At 46.1% G+C, this 24759-nt stretch overlaps 1 protein-coding gene across 4 annotated transcripts; it reads left to right on the top strand.

The window, feature by feature from the left end:
• Positions 1–1629: 1629 nt before the first annotated feature.
• epg5 (ectopic P-granules autophagy protein 5 homolog (C. elegans)) lies at positions 1630–24290 on the top strand. Of its 4 annotated transcripts, none has more exons than XM_036979909.1 (47): positions 1630–1776; positions 2175–2273; positions 2450–2548; positions 2697–3398; positions 3526–3786; positions 3911–4109; positions 4244–4380; positions 4496–4603; positions 4796–4869; positions 5054–5162; positions 5268–5382; positions 5835–5985; positions 6075–6224; positions 6378–6535; positions 6729–6880; positions 6984–7124; positions 7270–7431; positions 7516–7638; positions 7724–7986; positions 8492–8632; positions 8853–8997; positions 9147–9344; positions 9543–9650; positions 10832–10954; positions 11102–11268; positions 11764–11991; positions 12069–12192; positions 14021–14165; positions 14997–15168; positions 15258–15423; positions 16865–17007; positions 17121–17277; positions 17672–17866; positions 18015–18228; positions 18315–18490; positions 18591–18798; positions 18914–18989; positions 19185–19288; positions 19373–19548; positions 19741–19944; positions 20051–20260; positions 20420–20564; positions 20642–20884; positions 21075–21288; positions 21365–21577; positions 23181–23295; positions 23398–24290. In XM_036979909.1, the coding sequence occupies exons 3-47, from the start codon at positions 2501–2503 to the stop codon at positions 23578–23580; spliced, it is 7746 nt and encodes a 2581-aa protein (XP_036835804.1). In that variant the 5' UTR covers positions 1630–1776; positions 2175–2273; positions 2450–2500; the 3' UTR covers positions 23581–24290. The 4 variants fall into 4 exon arrangements, with proteins under 4 accessions (XP_036835804.1, XP_036835803.1, XP_036835805.1 ...); XM_036979908.1 differs by having other exon boundaries at positions 2175–2277; XM_036979910.1 differs by having other exon boundaries at positions 2175–2281.
• Positions 24291–24759: the final 469 nt, after the last annotated feature.

Genomic DNA, 24759 nt, shown 5'->3' with positions numbered 1-24759 from the left:
ATGGTTAGGGCTAGGCCCCTTTGTTCCATTGAAGGGAAATCTTAACGCCACAGCATACAATGACATTCTAGACGATTCTGTGCTTCCAGTTTTGTGGCAACAGTTTGGAAAGGCCCTTTCCTGTTTCAGATTGACAATGCCCCAGTGCACAAAGCAAGTTCCATACAGAAATGGTTTGTGTGATCGGTATGGAAGAACTTGGATGGCCTGCACAGAGCCGTCACCTACTGCGAGCCAGGCCTAATTGTCAAACTCAGTGCCTGACCTCACTAATGCTCTTGTGGCTGAATGGAAGCAAATCCCTGCAACAATGTTCCAATATCTAATGGAAAACCTTCCCAGAAGAGTGGAGGCTGTTATAGCAGCAAAGGGGGGACCAACTCCATATTAATACCCATTAATTTGGAATGAGATGTTCGAGGAGCAGGTGTCCACATACTTTTGGTCATGCAGTGTAATTTGAGTATTTTTCTCCAATAAACAATAAATGTTATAAACATGTAATTTTGTAAACATAACGTTTGCAACACAAATAGATAGGGTCAGTGCTTGCCGGAAATCCTTGGGACTTCCATACCCTTAACCATAACCCTTACCGTAACCATTTTAAATACAAACTTCATAGGGTTAGGGACGTCCTAAGGATCCCGAATAACACGGACCACATCGACAGGGTAACTAACATGAATGTAGGCAGGTGTGCACCCGGGTGGCAGAGGAAGAGAGGCCAACTCAGCGGAAAATCTGTCTCCCTCCAGCAGGTGGCGTTTTTTCGCCCACCAAAAACAAAGAGTTTTTTAAGGAAATCAATGAGAGTAGATTGAATAGAAGTTTCGTAATGCATACGTTGTTACGCGTCTACTGATATAAGTAGGACTAGTGACATCCTTTGAGAAAAAACACTTTATATCGGAGTTGTCTCAAGATGGCTATCCGTATCTGATGCATGAGGCTAGCAGCATAGCGTCTCTCTCCATTGAATACAGGCGTTTGACGTCAACAACCCTCATCGAATATATTTTTTTTAAATATTACAACAATCGACGCATCCACCAAATCCAAAGAAAGGATACGCGGGAGCTAGACAGCCTGCAGTGCCGCTTTGTGGACAACGACTCCCATTTGTTAGGGCAGAGAGACATGTATTATAATTTAATACAAAGAATTTGAAACTATAAAAGATGAAGAACAAATCAAATATTTATTGGGTGAAAAGCCAAAATGTGCAGTTTTGGCAGCCAAATATGTGTCCTCCTGCCACAACCTGAGGGACAGCCAGTGAAAAGTGCAACGTAATGTCGATAATATTTCCAATCTTGTTTTGTTTTGTCTTTCATACCATTCTCAGTCATGTTGACACTGGTCTACTATCATTGCTTCAACGTATTGTTGTTCTGATTAATATTGTTGTTGTAGTTGTTGTAATGGTAATCCCATGTCCACTACTACTATTATTATTGCTGTTGGTCCCACCATTTATTTATATACATATATATATATATATATATATATATATTTTATATATGTATACATTGACAATGTAAGTAATAATTATCTTGCCATGTCAATAAAAGTCAATTGAATTGAATTGACATGTATCTTGTCAGTATATCCATAATCTTTGATGTAGGCACTTTTTGTTGTACGTAAAGATAGTGCTGGAGTCATGTGACGAAATATTATCGCGATAACTGTTTCTTCCTGGAGCAAAACAAATAACAGCTGATGTGTTGCCAAATGTCACTTCGCTGGCGTTGATCACATTGTTTTACAAAGGTAGGTAGCATTTTACATTTTGTAGGGGTTTAGCCTACAGTTTACAGCTGATCATTATAGCTAACGTTAGCTACACCAAAAAAACTGGTGCTAGCTAGCTATATTATGTCATTGTTTTCGCACTCCTCGAGAGCGCTACGTGTAAGCTAGCTTGCTAGTAACGTTAACGACAATATGCTTTCACCAGTTTGTTTAAGATAGCTAGATGGCAGAGCTTATTTATAATCAACTGACAGTGATATGTAAAGTGGGGTACACTGTGCTAGCCATGATGACCGACGACTGTCATTACACCCTCTCTAGCCATTGCGTTGCTAGTGCTGTGCGAGGAGAGGGTGGATGTGTTTCGTTTTCTCGACACTAGCTAACTCTAAATAGCTAACCCTTACCCTATACAGCTCGAGACTGGTCTGAAACCACGCCTATTTGCTAACAAGAACCGCCTTCATGTAAAGATAACACAGACATCTAGGTCCTTGTTTATCATCAGAAGTCACGTGAGTAAGTGAGTGGTGTTGTTTTGCTGACGCATGAATGACTGGATTATCATTTGGCCCTGTGTTGGCAGCCAGGACCAAGCTGGCTAATGTGAGATTAGAAAATAATCATGTACCAAAGACTGTGAGCTGACTGTTGTGCTCCCATTTAACAGACACACTGTTTCTCCCCTTAGAAGCCTTAGGGTGAATGTGGTGAGAGGAACAAGGTGTGAAGGATATGACAGATGGAGGCTGTGAGACAAAAGAAGTCCAAGACCAGTAGCAGGTCTCAGGTATGTACAGTACACTCCTGTATGTCCCCGAGGGCAGACTACTGTCTATTTATCAAATGATGGTGAAAGCACATGATAGTATTTATCACCCTGTCATTATTCATGAGTAATAACCAGTCAGACTACTGTTGTGTGTTACCTCCAACAGGACAGAAAACAGAGGCAGAGTGTACGAGTGAAGAGTCCCACAGCTCTCTCTGCTGGTTGTGATGAGAAACCTGGTGCTGCTGCCCCGCCCAGCTCTGAGTTCACAGACATCCCCCTCAGTCTGCCCAACGAGGGGACAGAGCAACAACAGGGTCTGGCAGAGGCATCAGAGACTTTATCAGAGACATCACAACCATCAACACAGATATTACCACAGACATCAGAGGAACCATTACCAGCATCACAAACACTATCATCATCCACATTATCACAGACATCATCATCAACCTCACCCCAGAAACTAGAAAAGCCCTCTGAGACAGAGCCAGAGAAGAGGAATGAGGGGAGAGGAGAGGCCCAAGGGGCTGAGCTCAGAGCTGAACCACCGAGCACTGAGGTGGGGAGAGAGACCCAAAACAAAACCCACATCCAGACTCAGGCCTGCATATCTACCACGCTTGAGACACCCTTGGCCCCCAGCGCTCCTGCCCTCTACCCCTCACTACCCACACTGGAGGAGGGTTCCCTGATGCAGCTGCATAAGGAGGCTCTGCGGGCCTGTGGGACAAGGGGCCCTGCTGTTCTGCCTCTAGGGGAGCAGGAGTGTCCTCTCAGTCTGGAGCCTGTTGTGGAACTAGCTCCATCTGAGGGCTCCAGGACCAGACTGTACCCTGAACTACCCCAGCCCAGCCCAGAACTACAGGTAACCACACACTTACTATGACCCATTGTGGGCTCGAACCGCTTTATATTACAAAGCTATCTATGTTACAAAAGAATGGTGAATAATATTTATTTATAGTGTTGACTGTCTTGTGTTTTTCCTGAAGGCATTCTCGTTGGAGCAGCTGAGTGTGTGGGAGCCAGGTGGGGGGATGTGTGTGTGGGTGGAGGGGGTGGAGGTGTGTGCAGCCCGGTTTGCAGTGTTGGCCCGGCAGGAAGGCCACGAGCTGACAGAACTCCTGCAGAATTACTGGCGCTGCCGCAGACAGCTGACACACGCACACACACAGCTCCACACACACACCTCCGACTGTAACACCACACAGAACCGACTCTGGAGCTTCAGAGATGAGCAGCTCACACTTCAGGTATGTGGTTCAATAGATTATGTTAGTATACGATTTAGCACATAACACAGAAGCTACAAAGTTATACAGTACACTTCTGTTCTTCATCTCTCTCTCTTTAAATCCTTTCTTTCTCTCTCTCCAGGGTGTGTGTGGGGACCAGTCTAAGGTGTATGGCTACCACCGCTTCCAGCAGGCTGACTTCAGTGAGGCTGTGTTGGTGGAGCTGCGGAAGCTGTTTGAGGCCCGCTCTGAACTCCTGCACCAGAAGGTGGCGCTGCACGCATACACAGCTCTGCTGTCACGTCTTCAGGTGGAGTCATACTTACACTGCCTGCTCCACGGTGAGAACACACTCTCACACACACTGTACATACATATACACACAGGTTGGATTTAATTTCATATTTTCCATATTGTACACATGTTTAGTGTGTTTCTTTGTTTAATTAGTTAAGTGTATGTGTGTGTATTGTAGATATGTGTGGTACCCAGAGTCAGCCCAGCTCCCTCCTCCCTCTGAAGGAGAGCATCAGTGTTCTCTTCAGCTTCACACGGAGAGTCCTGGACGACACGCAGTTCCAGACAGACATCCACCTCTGGCTGCAGAGACTGGTACACACACAGACACACACAGTAAACCTCAACACTAGCCCTGGTACAGCAGAACCTGTTGTCCCACCTGTTGTGCAGTTTAGTCATGCTATGCTGTGGTGTGTGTTGTGTATAGGTGGCAGTGTTACTGCGTGTGGGGGGATCAGGAGAGCACCTCTACCTGTTGAACCATCTGCTGTGCTGTTCTGCAGGGGTGGGCAAGTGGGCTGCAGCCTTCTTACAGGTGAGACACACCCTCTATCTAGTTTGTTTATTGTTTTGATTTCCTCAAAAGTAGGCCTGGTTTATGAATGAAGGCTCACTCCACTATTTCTGTATGCTTTTTGGCAGGTTATCATATTCGGCTAACAATGGCATCATTGCCAGGTAAAGTTAGCAGTCTTAACTATAACATGCTTGGGGGTGTGTGTTTCAGATCCAGGTCCTAGGAAACCCCTCAGGAGTACAGCAGTTCATGCAGGCTCTGGCCATCCTCATGTCTCCAGTCAGGTAAAGAACCCTAACTTCTCACTCTGGCCCCTGACCCCTAACCCTACATGGCACCACCCTCATGTCTCCAGTCAGGTAGCCTTGACCTTTCATCTCTAATCCTTACCTATTTATGTGATTTTTGCACACTTCAATTTAGCTCCCTATGGGTTTTTCTCTCTGATTGTTGACCCTTCATCTTTAGACACCGGGCTGAGTTCATGAGCCACATGAAGCCCTGTGAGAGTCAGAGTGCTGCAGCCTCCGGCCCTGAGTCTGGCAACTGGACCCTAGTGGATGAAGGTGGAGAGGAGGTAACCGTGTGTGTGTGCATGCATGTGTTGGTGTGTGTGGAATTTGACCCTAGGAGCGTTGGTAGAAGTGTTGTAAGGTTGCTGATGTGCATGAGTGTTTTTCAGGATGAGGACCCAGAGAGCAGCTGGTTGTTACTGTGTGAGGAGGACCTGATCTCTCTGCTGTCCCAGTTCCCCTTCCAACAGCTCTTCACACACCTGCTGGAGATGAGCAAGAAGGGTGTGTGGGTGTGGGTGTGTGTGTGTACTTGTTTTCCTACATTATCAGGATCCCCATGTCCTAACATTTCACCCGAATGTCCTGAAAAGGTATGAAAACAATAACATTTTTGAAAAGTCAGGACCTGAATTTGTGCTATTTTAAGCTTAAGGGTTGGGGTTTGGGGGTTAGGGTTAGGGTTAGGTTAAGGGGTTGGGTTTTTGGGTTATGTTAAGGGGTTGGTTTAGGATTAGGGAAAATAAGATTTTTAATGGTCAAACATTTTTACACTCCAAAAAGTCCTGACATTTCACGAAAGTAAAGCTGTGTGTGTATGCATGCGCGCGTGTGTTGTCATGTATTTCACTGACGTGATAATTCTGTTATTCTGGTGCCTGCTTTTTGGCTTCAGATGTGCGTGTGTGTAGCTGTGTGACTGTCCTACCATTTTATAACGGATGTTCTTTATCTAGGTGTCTATGAGCCCAAGTCCTGCTCCAGTCAGAAGATGATGCGTGTGTTTGCGTTTGCCTCGTCACTGATCGAGCTGCTAGCTGTGGGTCTGAACACCTACGACAGCGCTCGCTACCGCCAGCTAGTCAAACGCATCGGACACACCATACGGTAAGACACCCACACGCAGTACATTTTAGATGGAGATGTGTTTTGTAACGGTGTGTAACCGCTGCCTCCTGTGCGCTCCCTCCCTGCAGGATGACGGTGTGTTATGTCAGTGATCACTGGGCCCAGTATGTGAGTGTTGCTGGTCCAGCCCAGCCCAGAACCATCTCTCTGGAGAAACTACAGCTAGAGTACGACCATCTGTTCCTCAGAGCTGTACTACACGTCCTCAGAAACAAGAGGTGCGAGGGGGAAGAAATGTCATGTTTTTGGCTGTCTATTCTTACAAGGCAGTAAGAATATTGATTGGGGAGTGCGTGCATACGTGTGTGTGTGTGTGTGTGTGAAAGAGAGAGTGTAAAGTGTTTGTGTATTATCTGACTGTGTTCTCCTAGGTTGGGTATCTGGCTGTTCATGTCAGAGATGCCCTACGGAACCCTGTCCAGTTCCATGCTGTGGAGAGTTCTGTACGTGATGCAGTGTGCAGAGACCGCTGCACCGGACGCACTCAACTCTACAGACAACACATACACCTGCCTACAGGCCCTCAGAGGTACACACACACACACACACACACACATAATGGTGATGCGAATGACTTGTGTTCGTCAAGTACTTTTTCCAAAAACACAATGTACTAAAAAAAACAACAACACAGAATAGAGCTCAATATTATACGTTCACACGCATACACAGTGTGTCAGCACAGGAACCGTACGCTAACGATGTACTAACGTGTATTGCAGAGCCGAGTCACCAGGAGAGGTTTGAGAAATGGCTGTGTGAGGTCAACAGTTCTGATGGAATCTCTCTCCTCACGGCGCTAGCTCACATGGCCATGCCCACCCACCACTCTGACCCCACCTTCATTACCACTATAGCTCTCCTCGTCTTCCAGGTAACACGCACATCATTTGTCACACGGAATGAATAGAGGTCGCAGCAAAGCCGGCTGGCAGTTTCTACTGCAGGTTGCCCTTTATTTCCATCCCTGCCTCCAGGTGTCCTATGTCAGTGTGTCTACGAGGGAAACCTACTCGAAGGTGGGGCGGGAGCTGCTGGCCGCCATAGCAACCGTTCATCCTTACATCATCTCAGTCCTGCTGGACAGACTCAGAGAGACCATCGAGACAGTCGGTATGGTAAGTTGTGTGTGTGTGTGTGTGCGCACGTGGCGTCTGTCAACACCTGGGGTTGCTGTGGAAAGGATGGGGATGAAGACCTCAAGTGTAAAAGAGGTGGTTCGGTTAAGTAAACCTGCATGTTGATTAGCCTTGTGTATGATAGGTGGCACTGTACCTCAGTAAGGAGCTGCCCCTGTTCCTGTGGCGTCCTAGCCCGGAGGAAGTGTGTGTGATCGGGGGCTGGCTGCTCCAACACCCCCTCTCTGCTGTGGAGAACAGCCTGGCCTGTGTTCTACTGGAAGGGCTGGACTGGGGCTACACACAGGTACTACACACACACACACACACCTAACCCTACATTGAGTTTGAGTGTGTACAGTGTGTAATGTTGAGTGTGTGTGTCTTGTAGGATGGGACTCTGGCCCTGCCCTCCTCTCTCCACAGTGAAGTTGCTCTGCTGGTGGCAGAAGCCTATCAGAAATACCTCACAGACAAGCCATACAATGGACTCATCTCAGAGGGAATCAAACAGGTAACGCAAATACACACATTCGTGCACATCATACACCCGTCTCATCTCTGAGTTTAACACACATCTCTCTGTCTCTGTCGATCAGGTGTCCTACCTGGCTAGTGTTCTCCGTCTGGGTCTGTCACCTGAGGCTTCCTTCAGCCAGTGGGCCTGGCAACTGTTGCTAAGGCTGAAGCTCCATGGCAACACCCAGTACCCTCAAGCAGCCTGGTCCACCCCCGGCTCTGCCCCCAACCCCTCTCCGGAGCTCACGCACGCCCCAAACATGCACCCTGTTCTAAGGGCCGTAAAGGCGGGCCTTCCCATTGGCTGCTACCTGGCCATTGCCATGACAACTGTAGGACACAGGTGTGACCATCTGCTCTCTCTCTCACATCAGAATCCCTTTATTCGCCAAGTACATTTCCACATACATGGAGTTAGACTAAATGAACAGGTGCTGCCAGCAATAGACAAATGTACAAACAGAATACAGACAGAGAAATTTACACAAAGTCGACATACAGAATATACAATATAAATACAGTAATCATAAAACCCTATAGTATAGGTTGAGCTACAGTGAGGATATAACGTTACAATTTACAGTGAGGATATATCTATATATGCAGTGTGTGTGTGTGTGTGTGTATATACTGTCGTAAATATTGTGAAGAAGTGTACATGGTACAAAAGCAGTATAGTGCAGTTATTAGTATTACAGGTCAGTGAAACCAGCTGCGGTGTCCGGCACAGAGAGCAAAGTCACTATCCCTATGAGCCCTCTGGCCGGTTGGTGAGGACCACAGCACAGTTACATACTGTGTGTTTACATGTGTGTAACATCTATTACCGTCTGTCTGTCTGATCCCAGTCTGGAGGTGTTTTGCACAGAAGGAGTGGATCTGTTGAAGAACCTGATTCAGTCTCAACATCTGAGAGCTGCTGTCCATCTCCTGGACAACATCCTCCCTCCTACCTACCCTCTCAGCTTCTACCTGCTGAAGAACACACAGTAAGAGATACACACTATGTCCTAGACCCTACTTCCTCTGTACTGGACAACATCCTCCCTCTTTTCTGCCCGCACAGCTTCTACAGTTAACTTTCAGTATCTTTTACCCCTGCCTAAACTAAACCTTAAAATCACACTAAAATCTCACACAACTAGAGGGCTGTGGTATTGCTATGTTTGGACTACGATATATGTTTCTCTCTTCCTCTCTCTGTGCCAGGTTTGTGGGCTGTGTCCAGTTGTTCCTGCAGTGTGACGGTGTGTGTCCTCAGGGTGTAACGCAGCAGGTCACCCACAGGGTGGCGCCACTCTTCACTGGAGGCACCTATGGGGACATGGTACGCCTGCTCAACAGTGTCATACAGGTATGTACACACACCTAATACATCCGAACTGGTGTGAAACATGGGGTTAACCAGATCAGTAGTTTGGCCAGCTGTAGAAGTGGATGTTCCTGCCTCTGAACAGTCCATGAATCTCTTCACGATGAGTGTGTGTGTTTTTTCTCTTTCAGACTCACGTGGTGGAGAGTTCGAGGCCAGGTCGTGTGGGTCCGGCAGCGGTTCTAGAGTTCTGGGTGGGAATTCTTACCCAGCAGAACCTGTGGTACCGAGACAGGACCGTTCTATTCCTGATGGATCAGATCTGTCGTTCTGCCTTCACACACCACCAGGAGGAGTGTGTACAGAGATTACTGTACCAGCAGCACAAGGTACACACACACACACACACACACACACACACACACACACACACACAGAGAGACTGGAGATTGTAGAGTCCCAAATATTTCAGCTGTTATGCTTATTTTGATCAGTGTGTGTTCTTTTTCTGTGAAGAAAGAGTATACACACACAAACACACACACACAGTAGATCAGTCTGTGATGCTCTCTCTCACCCCTCTGTAGATTGCTTTAGGTTACCATGGAGACCGGGGTCTGCTCTCTTCCCTGGTTGGTTGGATTGCTGGAAATGCCACACCCTCATTCATTGAGGGCCAATCGCTGAGTGGGGAGGTGAGAACTTTAACCTCAGTCCTATCTAACTTGTCGTATCCGTGCTGTCATTCTGTGTGAAACAGAAGGAAACATTTTTGCTGCATTTTCCCAAAAATTCTGCTAAAAACCACAACTAAACAAAACGTCTGTGGTTTGTATGCGAAATGATAACTGTATGTGTTTAGGTGTGGTTTGTGTGTGAAATGATAACTGTATGTGTTTAGGTGTGGTTTGTATGTGAAATGATAACTGTATGTGTTTAGGTGTGGTTTGTATGTGAAATGATAACTGTATGTGTTTAGGTGTGGTTTGTATGTGAAATGATAACTGTATGTGTTTAGGTGTGGTTTGTATGTGAAATGATAACTGTATGTGTTTAGGTGTGGTTTGTATGTGAAATGATAACTGTATGTGTTTAGGTGTGGTTTGTATGTGAAATGATAACTGTATGTGTTTAGGTGTGGTTTGTATGTGAAATGATAACTGTATGTGTTTAGGTGTGGTTTGTATGTGAAATGATAACTGTATGTGTTTAGGTGTGGTTTGTATGTGAAATGATAACTGTATGTGTTTAGGTGTGGTTTGTATGTGAAATGATAACTGTATGTGTTTAGGTGTGGTTTGTATGTGACATGATAACTGTATGTGTTTAGGTGTGGTTTGTATGTGAAATGATAACTGTATGTGTTTAGGTGTGGTTTGTATGTGAAATGATAACTGTATGTGTGTAGGTGTGGTTTGTATGTGAAATGAGATAACTGTATGTGTTTAGGTGTGGTTTGTATGTGAAATGATAACTGTATGTGTTTAGGTGTGGTTTGTATGTGAAATGATAACTGTATGTGTTTAGGTGTGGTTTGTATGTGAAATGATAACTGTATGTGTTTAGGTGTGGTTTGTATGTGAAATGATAACTGTATGTGTTTAGGTGTGGTTTGTATGTGAAATGATAACTGTATGTGTTTAGGTGTGGTTTGTATGTGAAATGATAACTGTATGTGTTTAGGTGTGGTTTGTATGTGAAATGATAACTATGTGTTTAGGTGTGGTTTGTATGTGAAATGATAACTGTACATGTTTAGGTGTGGTTTGTATGTGAAATGATAACTGTATGTGTTTAGGTGTGGTTTGTATGTGAAATGATAACTGTATGTGTTTAGGTGTGGTTTGTATGTGAAATGATAACTGTATGTGTTTAGGTGTGGTTTGCGTGGCTGGTGTTGAACATGGAGGGGATGTTTGAGGAGGATTCTCAGCTAGGACGCTGTGTGGAGCATGAACTACTGTCTGATCCAAACCTCTCACCTGACCAGGCTCTGAAGGTACACACACACACACACACACACACACACTCCAACCTCTCACCTGACCAGCAGAACAATAAAACTATGAGAGATTAATAAGCCTTAATCTGAGATACATAGTGTTTGTGTTTCACTATCTTTGTTTCTTGTGTCTGTGTGAGACAGAAGGCCCAGCAGAGGTTGAAGCTCCCAGTGGCTCCATCTCTGCAGCGGCTGCAGGTGTACAGGTGGGCGTGTCAGGCGTTGTCCACACCCCCTGACCACCCGCTACTCCCCCTCGTCTGGCAGAGGTTCCTGCAGCTCTACCTGAGACAGCCAGGACCTGAGTATGGGTACGACACACACACACCATAACCTCTAGGCCAGGGGTTCTATGACTTCAGCGCTGCGTGGCTGGACGAACCCAGTCTCTGGCCCTGGGAATGAACATTTTAGAGTCCTGCCTCTTGACATCAGTGAGAGAATGTTGCAGTTTACAAGATAATCTCCTGCAATTCTACACATTTGTCGATGTGGCAGAGGGAGAACTTGGGAGTTTTACAGCTTTTGGGGAAATACTTGGTGGAGTACTGTGAATACCGATATCCCTGTCAGTCTCCCAGGCCCATGTTGCCCAGGGTTAAGAATATAAATTGTAGATGAATAATATTTCATTGTACCACACCCTCTAAACTTATTCCACGGTTATTTTGGCCCAAATGAGTTTAATCTGTTAGTTTATTTATTTATTTAGAGATTTGACCTCAGACCCCACTTGGAGAACCCTGCTCTAGGCTGGTATAAATTCAGTAATGTTCTCAGTGTCCCCCTGTTTCTGGTGTCTGCAGTCTGGATGCAGGGGGCTGTATTGGTCGTCGGTTCTTCCAGGGCTCGACTCAGGCTGTGTTACTGAGAGATCTGAGACAGAGACTACAGGAGGTGTCTGACTTCCACCACGCCGCCAGCCAGGCCCTGAGGGTGCCCCCCACACACACACCCAGCCAGGGTGAGGACCGCCCCAACTCCCCTCCACATCTCTTCCTCACATCCCCACAGATACACACAGAGCTGGTCAGGTACGTACAGCTACTAGCCCCTCCCCTTAACTTTGTGACTGGCTGTTTCCCAGGCTGATCTGATTGGTTGTTTACAGGCTGTTTGGTGTGTTTGCCGTGTGGTTGGACGATGAGACTCTTCAGAAGAAGGAAGTGTATCTGCCCTCTCTCCCACCACAGTATGACCCCCAAAGACTGGCCAAGGTCATGCACAAGCAACAGGTGTGTGTGTCGTGTGTTTTTCCTTGCCACTGTTGCCTCTGCTTTGCCTTTGATGTATTGGTTGATAGATGTGTCATATTGTATTGGTTGATAGATGTGTCATATTGTATTGGTTGATAGATGTGTCATATTGTATTGGTTGATAGATGTGTCATATTGTATTGGTTGATAGATGTATCTTATTGTATTGGTGGCTAGGTGTATCATATTGTATTGGTGGCTAGGTGTATCATATTGTATTGGTGGCTAGGTGTATCATATTGTATTGGTTGCTAGATGTATCATATTGTATTGGTGGCTAGGTGTATCATATTGTATTGGTGGCTAGGTGTATCATATTGTATTGGTTGCTAGATATATCATATTGTACTGGTTGCTAGATGTATCATATTGTATTGGTTGCTAGATGTATCATATTGTATTGGTTGCTAGATGTATCATATTGTATTGGTGGCTAGATGTATCATATTGTATTGGTTGCTAGATGTATCATATTGTACTGGTTGCTAGATGTATCATATTGTATTGGTGGCTAGATGTATCATATTGTATTGGTTGCTAGATGTATCATATTGTATTGGTTGCTAGATGTATCATATTGTATTGGTGGCTAGATGTATCATATTGTATTGGTTGCTAGATGTATCATATTGTACTGGTTGCTAGATGTATCTTATTGTATTGGTGGCTAGATATATTGGTTGCTAGATGTATCATATTGTATTTGTGGCTAGATGTATCATATTGCATTGGTGGCTAGATGTATCATATTGTATTGGTGGCTAGGTGTATCATATTGTATTGGTGGCTAGGTGTATCATATTGTATTGGTGGCTAGGTGTATCATATTGTATTGGTTGCTAGATATATCATATTGTACTGGTTGCTAGATGTATCTTATTGTATTGGTTGCTAGATGTATCATATTGTATTGGTGGCTAGGTGTATCATATTGTATTGGTGGCTAGGTGTATCATATTGTATTGGTGGCTAGGTGTATCATATTGTATTGGTTGCTAGATGTATCATATTGTATTGGTTGCTAGATGTATCATATTGTATTGGTTGCTAGATGTATCATATTGTACTGGTTGCTAGATGTATCTTATTGTATTGGTGGCAAGGTGTATCATATTGTATTGGTGAATATATGTATCATATTGTATTGGTTGCTAGATGTATCATATTGTACTGGTTGCTAGATGTATCTTATTGTATTGGTGGCTAGATGTATCATATTGTATTGGTTGCTAGATATATTGGTTGCTAGATGTATCATATTCTATTTGTGGCTAGATGTATCATATTGTATTGGTGGCTAGATGTATCATATTGTATTGGTGGCTAGATGTATCATATTGTATTTGTGGATAGATGTATTGGTTGCTAGATGTATCATATTGTATTTGTGGATAGATGTATTGGTTGCTAGATGTATCATATTGTATTGGTGGCTAGATGTATCATATTGTATTGGTGGCTAGATGTATCATATTGTATTGGTGGCTATATGTATCATATTGTATTGGTTGCTAGATGTATCATATTGTATTGGTTGCTAGATGTATCTTATTGTATTGGTGGCTAGATGTATCTTATTGTATTGGTGGCTAGATGTATAATTATTGTATTGGTGGCTAGATGTGTCATATTGTATTGGTGGCTAGATGTATCATATTGTATTGCTTGCTAGATGTATCATTGTATTGGTTGCTAGATGTATTGCTTGCTAGATGTATCATTGTATTGGTTGCTAGATGTATCATATTGTATTGGTGGCTAGATGTATTGCTTGCTAGATGTATCATATTGTATTGGTTGAGTGTAGGAGCTGTGGGTGGAGTATGTGGACCAGGAGCGTGTCCAGTATGATGAGAGGGAGGTGCTGGATCTCTGGGACAAAGTGAAGAATGAACCCACCTTCATACAGAGCAACAACCCTGCCTTCACTGACTACACCAACCCCAGCGCAGGTACACGCACATGAACACCGCCTCAGCACATAGCAGTTGACTGAATTAATGACGTTTTATTCTTGTGTCAACCCGCCTGGTTGGCAGCCCATTCCTCATGGGTTTAATTGACACGTTACAATAATTCAGTGATAATTCTTCCGGTGTTCCTGTGCAGGATGCAGTGGATAAAGAGTGGAAAAAGAAACCCATATATAATAGTAAATAAGATTATCCAAGCAAACATTATTTATCCCAAGAGCAGTAAAAATAACACACATAAACACAGTTAATTACAGAAAAAATACACAGAAGGCGTTGGAACCAAGTCTCACACAGAGAAGATTCCATGTGTGAGACAAGCCTACATACAATCTATATACATAGGTGCCATTCCCTATGTGGGAGCAAAATATTTGTGTCATTTTATTATAGGTGAACCTTTTTCTTTTATTCCAGGCTTTATAAAAAAAAATCTGTAAATGGAAATACATAATTTACAGAAAAAAAACATTTCAGTTTTTCCTCGTGGCTCAGCCACATATTTCCAGGGTATATCTGGTGGCCTTTCTGGAATAAGGACAAGCGTATATGTCAAGGTAGAAAGGGCAATAGAGGATCAAATGAATTTCATTCTCTATTTCATCAAGGTCACAATATTTACATTAGTCTTTCCTCTTACATTTCACCATTACACCGACCTGTTTCAATACGCAGGGGCAATATCCCTGATCTTACTTGTGCACAAAGCGATCGCTCGCTTTTCGGTAGGGTGTACATTGTAAATTTTAGTACTAACAAACCAAGCGGCCTTGTTATTGTCGTTGTTGTAACCTTTTCGTGTGTGTGTAGCGAGGAAGCGTATCCAGTCTAACCTGCAAAAGCACACTATCCCTCGGCCGCTCCCCGAGCTGCAATCACAGAGAGCTCCGGTACCAGAGGTCCCCTCTGCCTGCCTCGCTGACCCTGCTGCTGCCTCCACTCTCCTACAGCAGGACCTCTGCTGTCTGCAGGAGCAGGCCAGGTACACACACACACCAACCGTCACGCCATGGATGTATACCTGTATGTGATGTTTTGGGACATGGTTCACAGTGTGCTTGGTGTGTTTAGGTTTGCAGTGTCTCGGGAGGCCCAGCAGGTGGCGTTGGAATCAGAGCTGCTGGAGAGTCTTCCTCTACTCTACAGGAACAGGCCAGAGCAGGTTACCATGGCGCTTGAGTGCAGAGGGCAGAGGGGGGGCCAGCCCTGCCAGGGAGCGGCACACATCACTGTCACGGTAGGACAATGAGTTAATTCTGTTTTGATTTAATTTTCAGAATGGGCTGATTCTGCTTGAAAATTCCACTAAGAAAGGGTGACATGATTAACTGACTGTTCAAATAATCAAATCAAATGGTATTTGTCACATGCGCAGAATACAACAGAATACAACAACCTTACAGTGAAATGTTTACTTACAAGCCCTTAACCAAAGTAAGAGATAAGAATAACAAATAATTAAAGAGTAGCAGTAAATAACAATAGCGGGGCTATATACAGGGGGTACCAGTACAGAGTCAATGTGCGAGGGCACCGGTGTCGAGGTAATATGTATATGTAGGTAGAGTTATTAAAGTGACTATGCATAGATAATAACAGAGCAGCAGCGTAGAAGAGGGGGGGAGCAATGCAAATAGTCTGGGTAGCCATTTGATTAGCTGTTCAGGAGTCTTATGGCTTGGGGGTAGAAACTGTTTAGAAGCCTCTTGGACCTAGACTCGGCGCTCCGGTACCGCTTACCGTGCGGTCGCAGAGAGAACAGTATATGACAAGGGTGGCTCGAGTCTCTGGCAATTTTTAGGGCCTTCCTCTGACACCGCCTGATATTGAGGTTCTGGATGGCAGGAAGCTTGACCCCGGTGATGTACTGGGCCGTACGCACAACCCTCTGTAGTGCCTTGCGGTTGGTGGCCGAGCAGTTGCCATACCAGGCAGTGATGCAACCCGTCAGGATGCACTCGATGGTGCAGCTGTAAAACCTTTTAAGGATCTGAGATCCCATGCCAAATCTTTTCAGTCTCTTGAGGGGGAATAGGGGGAATTTGTCATGCCCTCTTCACGACTGTCTTGATGTGCTTGGACCATGTTAGTTTGTTGGTGATGTAGACACCAAGGAACTTGAAGCTCTCAACTTGCTCCACTACAGCCCCGTCGATCAGAATGGGGGCGTGCTCGGTCCTCCTTTTCCTGTAGTCCACAATCATGTCCTTTGTCTTTATCACGTTGAGGGAGAGGTTGTTGTCCTTGCACCACACGTTCAGGTCTCTGACCACTTCCCTATAGGCTGTCTCATCGTTGTCGGTGATCAGGCCTACCACTGTTGTGTCATCAGCAAACTTAATGATGGTGTTGGAGTCGTGCCTGGCCGTGCGGTCTTGAGTGAACAGGGAGTACAGGAGGGGACTGAGTACGCACCCCTGAGGGGCCCCCGTGTTAAGGATCAGCGTGGCGGGTGTGTTGTTGCCTACCCTTACCACCTGGGGACGGCCCGTCAGGAAGTCCAGGATCCAGTTGCAGAGGGAGGTGTTTAGTCCTAGGATCCTTAGCTTAGTGATGAGCTTTGAGGGCACTATGGCTTTGAATGCTGAGCTGTAGTCAATGAATAGCATTCTCACATAGGTGTTCCTTCTGTAAACATGCATCCTATTCCCCTCATTCCCGTCTCTGTGTGTGTGCAGTGCGAGTGTGTACAGAAGCAGGAAGCAGTGGAGAATCAGATCGTGTCTCTGAGAAGCGACATTAAGCAGCTGCAGACGGAAGCCAAGACTCCTCCCCCTCAGAGCCTTGCCCAGGCTGCAGTACACACAGAGAAGTTCATTACGTCAGTACACACACACACACACACACACACACACCATACCTGTATCATATTATTTCTCAATAGAATTGTTGATAGTCATATGTGCCATAAAGTTTAAAAATGTGTGTGTGTAGTGCTCTGGTGAATTTGTACAAGGCCAAGCCGACGGCAGCAGTGCAGAGTGTAGGAGTGGCTGCCTTCTACAAGGTGGTCTCTTTCGTCTGTGAGGACACACTCCGCCACCCACCCACTCGCCAGTACCTCTCTTCCTGCGTCGAGATACTGGGACAGGTACTACACACACACACACAAACACACAAACAAACTAATTTTATACACATAGGACGTGACTGTGTGTAAATGTTAATCCAGTTTGTGTGTGTTGGTGTTAATCCGGTTTGTGTGTGTTGGTGTTAATCCAGTTTGTGTGTGTTGGTGTTAATCCAGTTTGTGTGTGTTGGTGTTAATCCAGTTTGTGTGTGTAGGTGTTAATCCAGTTTGTGTGTGTAGGTGTTAATCCAGTTTGTGTGTGTTGGTGTTAATCCAGTTTGTGTGTGTAGGTGTTAATCCAGTTTGTGTGTGTAGGTGTTAATCCAGTTTGTGTGTGTAGGTGTTAATCCAGTTTGTGTGTGTTGGTGTTAATCCAGTTTGTGTGTGTAGGTGTTAATCCAGTTTGTGTGTGTAGGTTTTTATCCAGGGCAACCAGGCAGAGTGCGGGCGTGTCCTCAGCACTATCCTGGAGCAGAGACGTCTGTGTCCCCTCCTCTCCCCCTTCTTCACCCCAAATGCAGCACCCAATCAGCTTGTCTCTCTCTACAAGGAAGTGGTGACATCACTGCACCCTGACAGCGCTGACGTCATCTTCATGCTGCTCACTAAGGTCAGCCTCCACCTTCAGAAACATACACAACAGCTACACACACCACCCACACAGAACACACACTTCCACCTCGACACATCACACAGAGAACTGGAGGCCTGTGGTATTCCTGTGTTAAGATGACCAGATTCTCTCTCTACCTGTGTAGTTTGACCTGAGTACGTGGCTGAGTAAGGCCGAGCCAGTGTTCTCGGAGCGTAGCAGACTGGTAGAGCTGGTCCACACTGCTCTGTGTTCCTGTGGCCGTGACCCCGAGGCTGACCTCCTCACGCCCTTTCACCTCTTCACACGACACTGGACCCTGTTGCTCAGACACCACTTTCCTGACCACTACAGCGACTGCCTGCGCCTGCTCATGACCAGTAAGACTGTTTTGTTTGTTATCTCTTATTGCGGACTTCAACGTGTGTGCGGACGTCGAACGTGTGCTTGTGTGTGTCCTTGTCAGGTTCGACAGAGCAGTTGCTGAGCCCAGAGTGTTGGAGGGTGACTCTGTGTGTGCTTGGCGTCTCTCCTCTCCCCTGCAACACCAAACCCACAGCAGAGCCTTCCGGTACCGCAGATACCCCCAAACCCACATCCATCTCCCCCAGCCAAGCCCCCATCACCCTCTCTCCTCAGCAGGTGAGTGCTGAAAGTCCTACCTAAATCTTCATATTCAATACTGTTAATTTCCAGTCCAGTTTATTTAACCCTGCCTTGTCTCTTGATTGGCCCTCCTCAGGTGGAGGAGACGGTTGATTGGCTGTGTGAGTATTTTCAGCGTTGTCGTCTCAGTAAGCCGGACCTCCGCAGCTTTGGCCTTTACTCCGCCTGGGCGCCATACGTCAGTGAGGTCACCACGTTCTGGGGATATCTGATTGGTTACCTCATCGACCTGCAGCTCAGCGCCTGCTCCAGGGAGCCACTGGGGGGAGCCAGAGTGCTGAAAGGTACCAGACACAGTTTAGGCTGTTTTTCATTAAGACATTTTGCTCCCCCCCCAGTCACTGTTGACATATCTCCTCCTCCCCACCTCTCATCTCTTCCTCTTTCTGTCTCTCTCAGCCCTGCAGGATCTACACGGTAAGATGGTCCGGCTGTTTAAGCCCTGGATCCTGGTTCTGGAGACAGACGATGTCAGGTAAACACACGTCTCTATCCCTCTGTCTATTTCTCTCTCCTTTCCATCTTTCTATCTCACTCCTCCCTTTCTTACTTTGCCTTGTATAACGCTAACAAAACCACAGGCCTGTGGCATTGCGCTGTTTGGACTATAATATTTTCTCCCTCTCTCCTATCTTCTCTTACTCTCTCTCCTCCTTTCTGTCTCTCTCAGTAATCCGAGGTGTTATCCCTGGTTGGAGTCAGACGCCAACGCTGCAGGCTGTCTTGTGGATCTCTACACCCAGCTGACCCAAACACTACACCACAAGTTCAGAGGTTTGCGTGTGATGTTAGATGTAATGAAGGTCATTCATGTGTTTGAGCCTACATTTAAGGTGTGTGTGTGTGTGTGTGTTCCAGACCGCCTCCTCCCCGGGCAGCGTGGAGCTCTGTGGCTGTGTCTGATGCAGTACTGTGACAGCTGCAGCTCTCCTCGTACACCAGAGTACCTCCTCTACCTTTACCACACACACCTCGGCAGCCTGCCCTGGACACACCTGCACCCCGATACACACCTCATGGAACAGCTGTTCAATGTAAGACTCTGACCCCAGACTCATTAATCCCTAACCTCAACCCACAACTCATTGGATTCCTAAAACAAACGGACTCCTCGTACACTTTGAGTGTCACAGTCAATAGGACTTGTTTGCGGGTAGTGCTGTGCGATGTAGCATTAGGGAGGTGTAGAGGGATTCTTTACCCAAGGTTAATCTGTTCCTCTGCAGGTGGAGAGAGGAAGTCCTAAGAGCTGCTTCCTGTTCCTAGGGGCAGTCCTCTGTAAGGTCAACTGGGTCAGCGTTCTGAGTGACAGCCTGCAAACTCCAGCCAGCTCTAACACTAACATACACACAGACTCACACAAGATGCTGGTCTATCTACTCTACATGCTGGTGTTCCTCACTAAAGAAGAGCAGCTTCTCAGCCAACCGGTGAGGGAGAATTAGGACACTGGATAGCTATTTGTGTTTGTACACAATTGATGGAATTGTCGAGGGTCTGTCCCTGGTTTAGCCTATTTTCCCCTCTGTCCTCCAGGACTCCCCTCTCCTTAGTCTGTTGGTCCAGTCTGTCTCCCTGCCATGGCACCAGGTGGACCATTCCTCCTACCAAGGGATCATGGGATATGTAGGCACCCACTACCCTCACGCTCTGCTGCTCAGCGCAGACTCCGCCGCTCAGACACTGCTCCTATCACTACGCAGTGCTGCTGGGCTGCGGCCACGCCCCCATGGGATGCCATACCGGGTGAGAAAGAGGGAACACAACAGAATGTCACCCTCCCCCTATTTCTCTAGTTTTATCATTAACAGACAGTCAATCTCTCCTCACTCTAATATAGACCGACTGTCTCTCTCATTACTGTAGACAAAATTAATGCATTAATCTCCCTCTCTCTCTGTGTAGGAGGAGACGTTGAAGGCTAGTGTGTGTGTGCGCTGGTGTGTCCAGTGTCTGGTCTCTCTGGAGCAGAGTGGTAGCATCAGTCTGGCTAACCTGGAGACGCAGTTAGAGGCACTACTGGAGAGCATCATCACCTTCAACCCACCTGGTAAGAACTCTTCATAGTCATCTTCATCATCACCTTCATCAATAACCTCTGTCTCTCTCTGTCTCTTGTGTCTGTAGAGGTGGGCTTGGAGCAGAGACACATGGCGTTCTGTAGTCTGTTCTGTGATTCGTTGGCTCTGCTGAACGGAGTGGGCGTGTCTACAGGCGAGGCCTTGGCAGCTCGTGTCATTGGCTGGCTGGACAGGAAGGGGCAGGGTTTCCCAGTGCTGCCGCTCCTGACAGCCTGCTCCCGTTGCCTAGCGTCCGTACGCCACATGACCCGCATCACCGAGGCTTGCATCACCGCCTACTTCACCCATGGTAACCACAGAGACAGTAACCATGGGGAGGGGTTTACCAAGGAAGGTCTTAGGGGAGGGTCTATGTCAGGGTCTGTCAGCAGGGGTTACTGGTGACGGACAGATGTATTTTATTTCATACATGAGGTGAAAACCTCACTCTATCGCTTGCTCTCCCCTCCCTCCGTCTATCTTTATTTTTCTCGCTCTAGCGGAAGAGGAGGGTGTCGGGTGGGGTCCTGTGTTGGCATCCCTGCAGGTGCCTGAGCTGACCGTGGACGACTTCCTGTCTGAGAGCCAATCAGGAGGCAGCTTCCTGACACTCTATGCTTACATCCTGCAGCGCCTCAACACGGAACACACAGTGGCCAATGAGAAGAGGACGCTCGCTCTACTCAACACATGGAACAGTCAGGTCTTCCCCAGGTCTGACCACTCCCCCCCCATGTGTGTGTGTCTCTCTCTGTGTGTGTTGGTAATATAGTTTTTTTCTCTCTCACAGTGGTCCCTATGATGAGGCTAAGTTGTTCCTCTGGTGGCACAAGGCCCTGTGTGTGTATGTGGAGCATCTGCAGCAGGGGCTGGGGGAGGTTCCAGCCGTGGTAGCGGGGCTGCTGCGGCTGCAGACACGGCTCTCTCAGATGGGAGAGGAGAGACTCGGCTCAGGACTGCTGGGGGCTATAGGATTGGGCCGCCGATCACCCCTATCCAACAGGTACTCACAGACATACTGGACATGTACAGTACCTTCGGAAAGTATTCAGAGCCTTTTGACTTTTAACACATTTTGTTACATTACAACCTTATTCTAAAATGGATTAAATCAAATAAAAAATCGTCAGCAATCTACACACAATACCCCATAATGACAAAGCGAAAACAGTATTTTAGAAAAGTATTCAGTAAGTCAGTAAGAAAGTATTCAGACCCTTTGCTATGAGACTGAACATTTAACTCGGGTACATCCTGTTTCCATTGATCATCCTTGAGATGTTTCTACAACTTGATTGGAGTCCACCTGTGGATTTGGAAAGGCACACACCTGTCTACATAAATGTCCCATAGTTGACGGTGGATGTCAGAGCAAAACCCAAGCAATGAGGTTGAAGGAAGATCCGAGACAGGATTGTTTGGAGGCACAGATCTGGGGGAGTGTACTAGAAAATGTCTGCAGCATTGAAGGTCCTCAAGAACACAGTGGCCTCCATTGTTCTTAAATGGAAGAAGTTTGGCGTTCTGTAGTCTGCTATGGTATAGCTGTCCGCCCGGCCAAACAGAGCAATCGGGGGTGAAGGTCCTTGGTCAGGGAGGTGACCAATAATCCGATGGTCACTCTGACTGAGCTCTAGAGTTCCTCTGTGGAGAGGAGAACCTTTCAAAAGGACAACCATCTCTGGAGCACTCCACTAATCAGGCCTTTATGGTATAGTTGCCAGACGGAAGCCATTCCTGAGTAAAGGCACATGACAGCCCACTTGGAGTTTGCCAAAAGGCACCTAAAGGCTTTCAGACCATGAGAAACAAGATTCTCTTTGGCCTGAATGCCAAGCGTCACGTCTGGAGGAAACCTGGCACCATCCCTATGGTGAAGCATGGTGGTGGCAGAATCATGATGTGGGGATGTTTTTCAGCGACAGGGACTGGGAAACTAGTCAGGTTCGAGGCAAAGATGAACGGAGCAAAGTACAGAGAGAGCCTTGATGAAAACCTGCTCCAGAGCGCTCAAGACCTTAGACTGGGGCGAATTTTCATCTTCCAACAGGACAAGGACCCTAAGCACACAGCCAAGACAACGCAGGAGTGGCTTCGAGACAAGTCTCTGAATGTTCTTGAGTGGCCCAGCCAGAGCCCGGACTTGAACCTGATCGAGCATCTCTGGAGAGACCTTTAAAATGGCTGTGCGGCAACACTCCCCATCCAACTTGACAGAGCTGTAGAGGATCTGCAGAGAAGAATGGGAGAAATTCCCCAAATACAGGTGTGCCAAGCTTATAGCGTCATACCAAAGAAGACTTGAGGCTGTAATTGATGCCAAAGGTGCTTCAACAAAGTACCCAGTAAAGGGTCTGAATACTTATGTAAATGTAATTATTTTTTAAACATTTGTGAAAACCTATTTTTACTTTGTCATTGTGGGGTATTGTGTGTAGATTGAGGGAAAAATTAAATAAAAAATCCAATCAACTTTAGAATAAGGCTGTAACCTAACAAAATGTGGAAAAGGTCAAGGGGTCTGAAAACGTTCTGAAGGCACTGTATATTCACCTTCGGTGTTTACTGTGTGATTCTTTAGGTAACTCCGATGTGTGCATGTTTAGGTTCAGGGTGGTGGTGCGCAGTCTGTCTGCGTTTCTCTCAGTCCAGATTCCCTCAGAGGACCAGGTCCGCCTCCAGCCCAGCACCGACCAGCAGCTGACTGCTAAAGCACAACAGGTACACACACATACATACACACGCATACATATATACATATATATATACACACACACACACACAGAGAGTTGCTCAGCTTGTGTGTTTCGTGTGTGTTTCTAGGCTCTGGTTGTGTTGGAGTCCATGCCCAGCAGTAAACAGTATGCTGGCCTAAAGGACTCAATAGGAAAAGCTGTTCAGTTCATCCACTACCCAGGACACTGTCTTAGAGATGGACCTTGCCTCCTTTCTCTGCTGGCCAACCTCCTCTACCCAGACCAAGGATACCTCAACATCATACGATAGCAGCGCCAGTTAGCATCGGCTAGCACTGTGACACAGTATGCTAAACAAGAAAAGTTAGAAACAGCAGTCTATCCTGTGGTGAAAGTAGGGAACTACATGGGGAATATAGTGTCATTTGAGATGTGCACCGATATGCTAGTAGCCTACTAGCCATCGAATGCTGGAGCTGGACTGATAGCCATAATGGACTGGATCTCAACAAAGAACATGATTTGACTGCTAGTGATTGTGACACAACTATAAGTTTATCAGTTAAAGGTCTAGTTTATTAGAGTGTGATACTTAACGCTTGATCTGATTGAATCTATGCCTATCTGGCAATAGCCGACGACCGCATAGCTGATGTTTTGGCCGTGTATGAAGTGTAACCACTTTGGAGCTGTCAAACCGGTGAGTGGCTGCTCTTGATCATCGTCACGAAGCCACACCCGTCCCACTCGCATTAGTTCAGAACGAAAAGGTCTAGGCTATGTAGAAATAATTACGCTCAAATTGAAAATCATTAAGGATTTCTATCTTACATCTCACATTCCAGTGTTTGATCTTGTAAAAAGACTGCATGGGATTTCTCTTACTGGTAATGCCGCTTTAGGTATAATGCCAGGAGCCACTTGTGTATTTGACAGCAATAAAGCAGTTCCACCTCAGACACTGTCAAAACGACCGGATGTTGGCTAAATCGGATCTGATTAAATAGAGCCCTTACTGTCTCTGTTCGGCTTCCTATTTTTTCTCTCTCTCCCCCCCCCCCCCCCCCCACACACACAGATCTATTTGCTGGGAATTAGCTTTTTGTTTCTTAAAGGGTGTTGCCTTTTATTTTTAATTACTTCAGCAGTTCCTCCACATTTTGCCTATGGCTGATGTTGCAAGTGTTGGATGACAATTATGAAGCAGAGTTAGTATGAGAAACAAACTCACAGACATTACCATAAACCAGTGGCACTGATTTCACTTATTCTCTGTGATCAACATTTAATGATGGAGATTATAACTCGTGGTGTATAACTTATTTCAAGCTCTTTTAAGTTCATCCCCAGGGGTGCATGTGGAGGAAGATTTTACATACCAGTATTATATTGCCCATATTGAATGCCAGGGGATCCACCCAACAGTTACATGGCCTGCTATGACTGAAGGTAGAATGGTTGAATTGGCTAAAAGTGCTTTTATTGTTTG

This window comes from Oncorhynchus mykiss, chromosome 6 (assembly GCF_013265735.2).
Source record: "Oncorhynchus mykiss isolate Arlee chromosome 6, USDA_OmykA_1.1, whole genome shotgun sequence".
In the NCBI taxonomy this organism is placed as follows: domain Eukaryota; kingdom Metazoa; phylum Chordata; class Actinopteri; order Salmoniformes; family Salmonidae; genus Oncorhynchus; species Oncorhynchus mykiss.
Note: the sequence above shows the minus strand (reverse complement) of the source record. Positions and strands in the feature narration are given on the sequence as shown.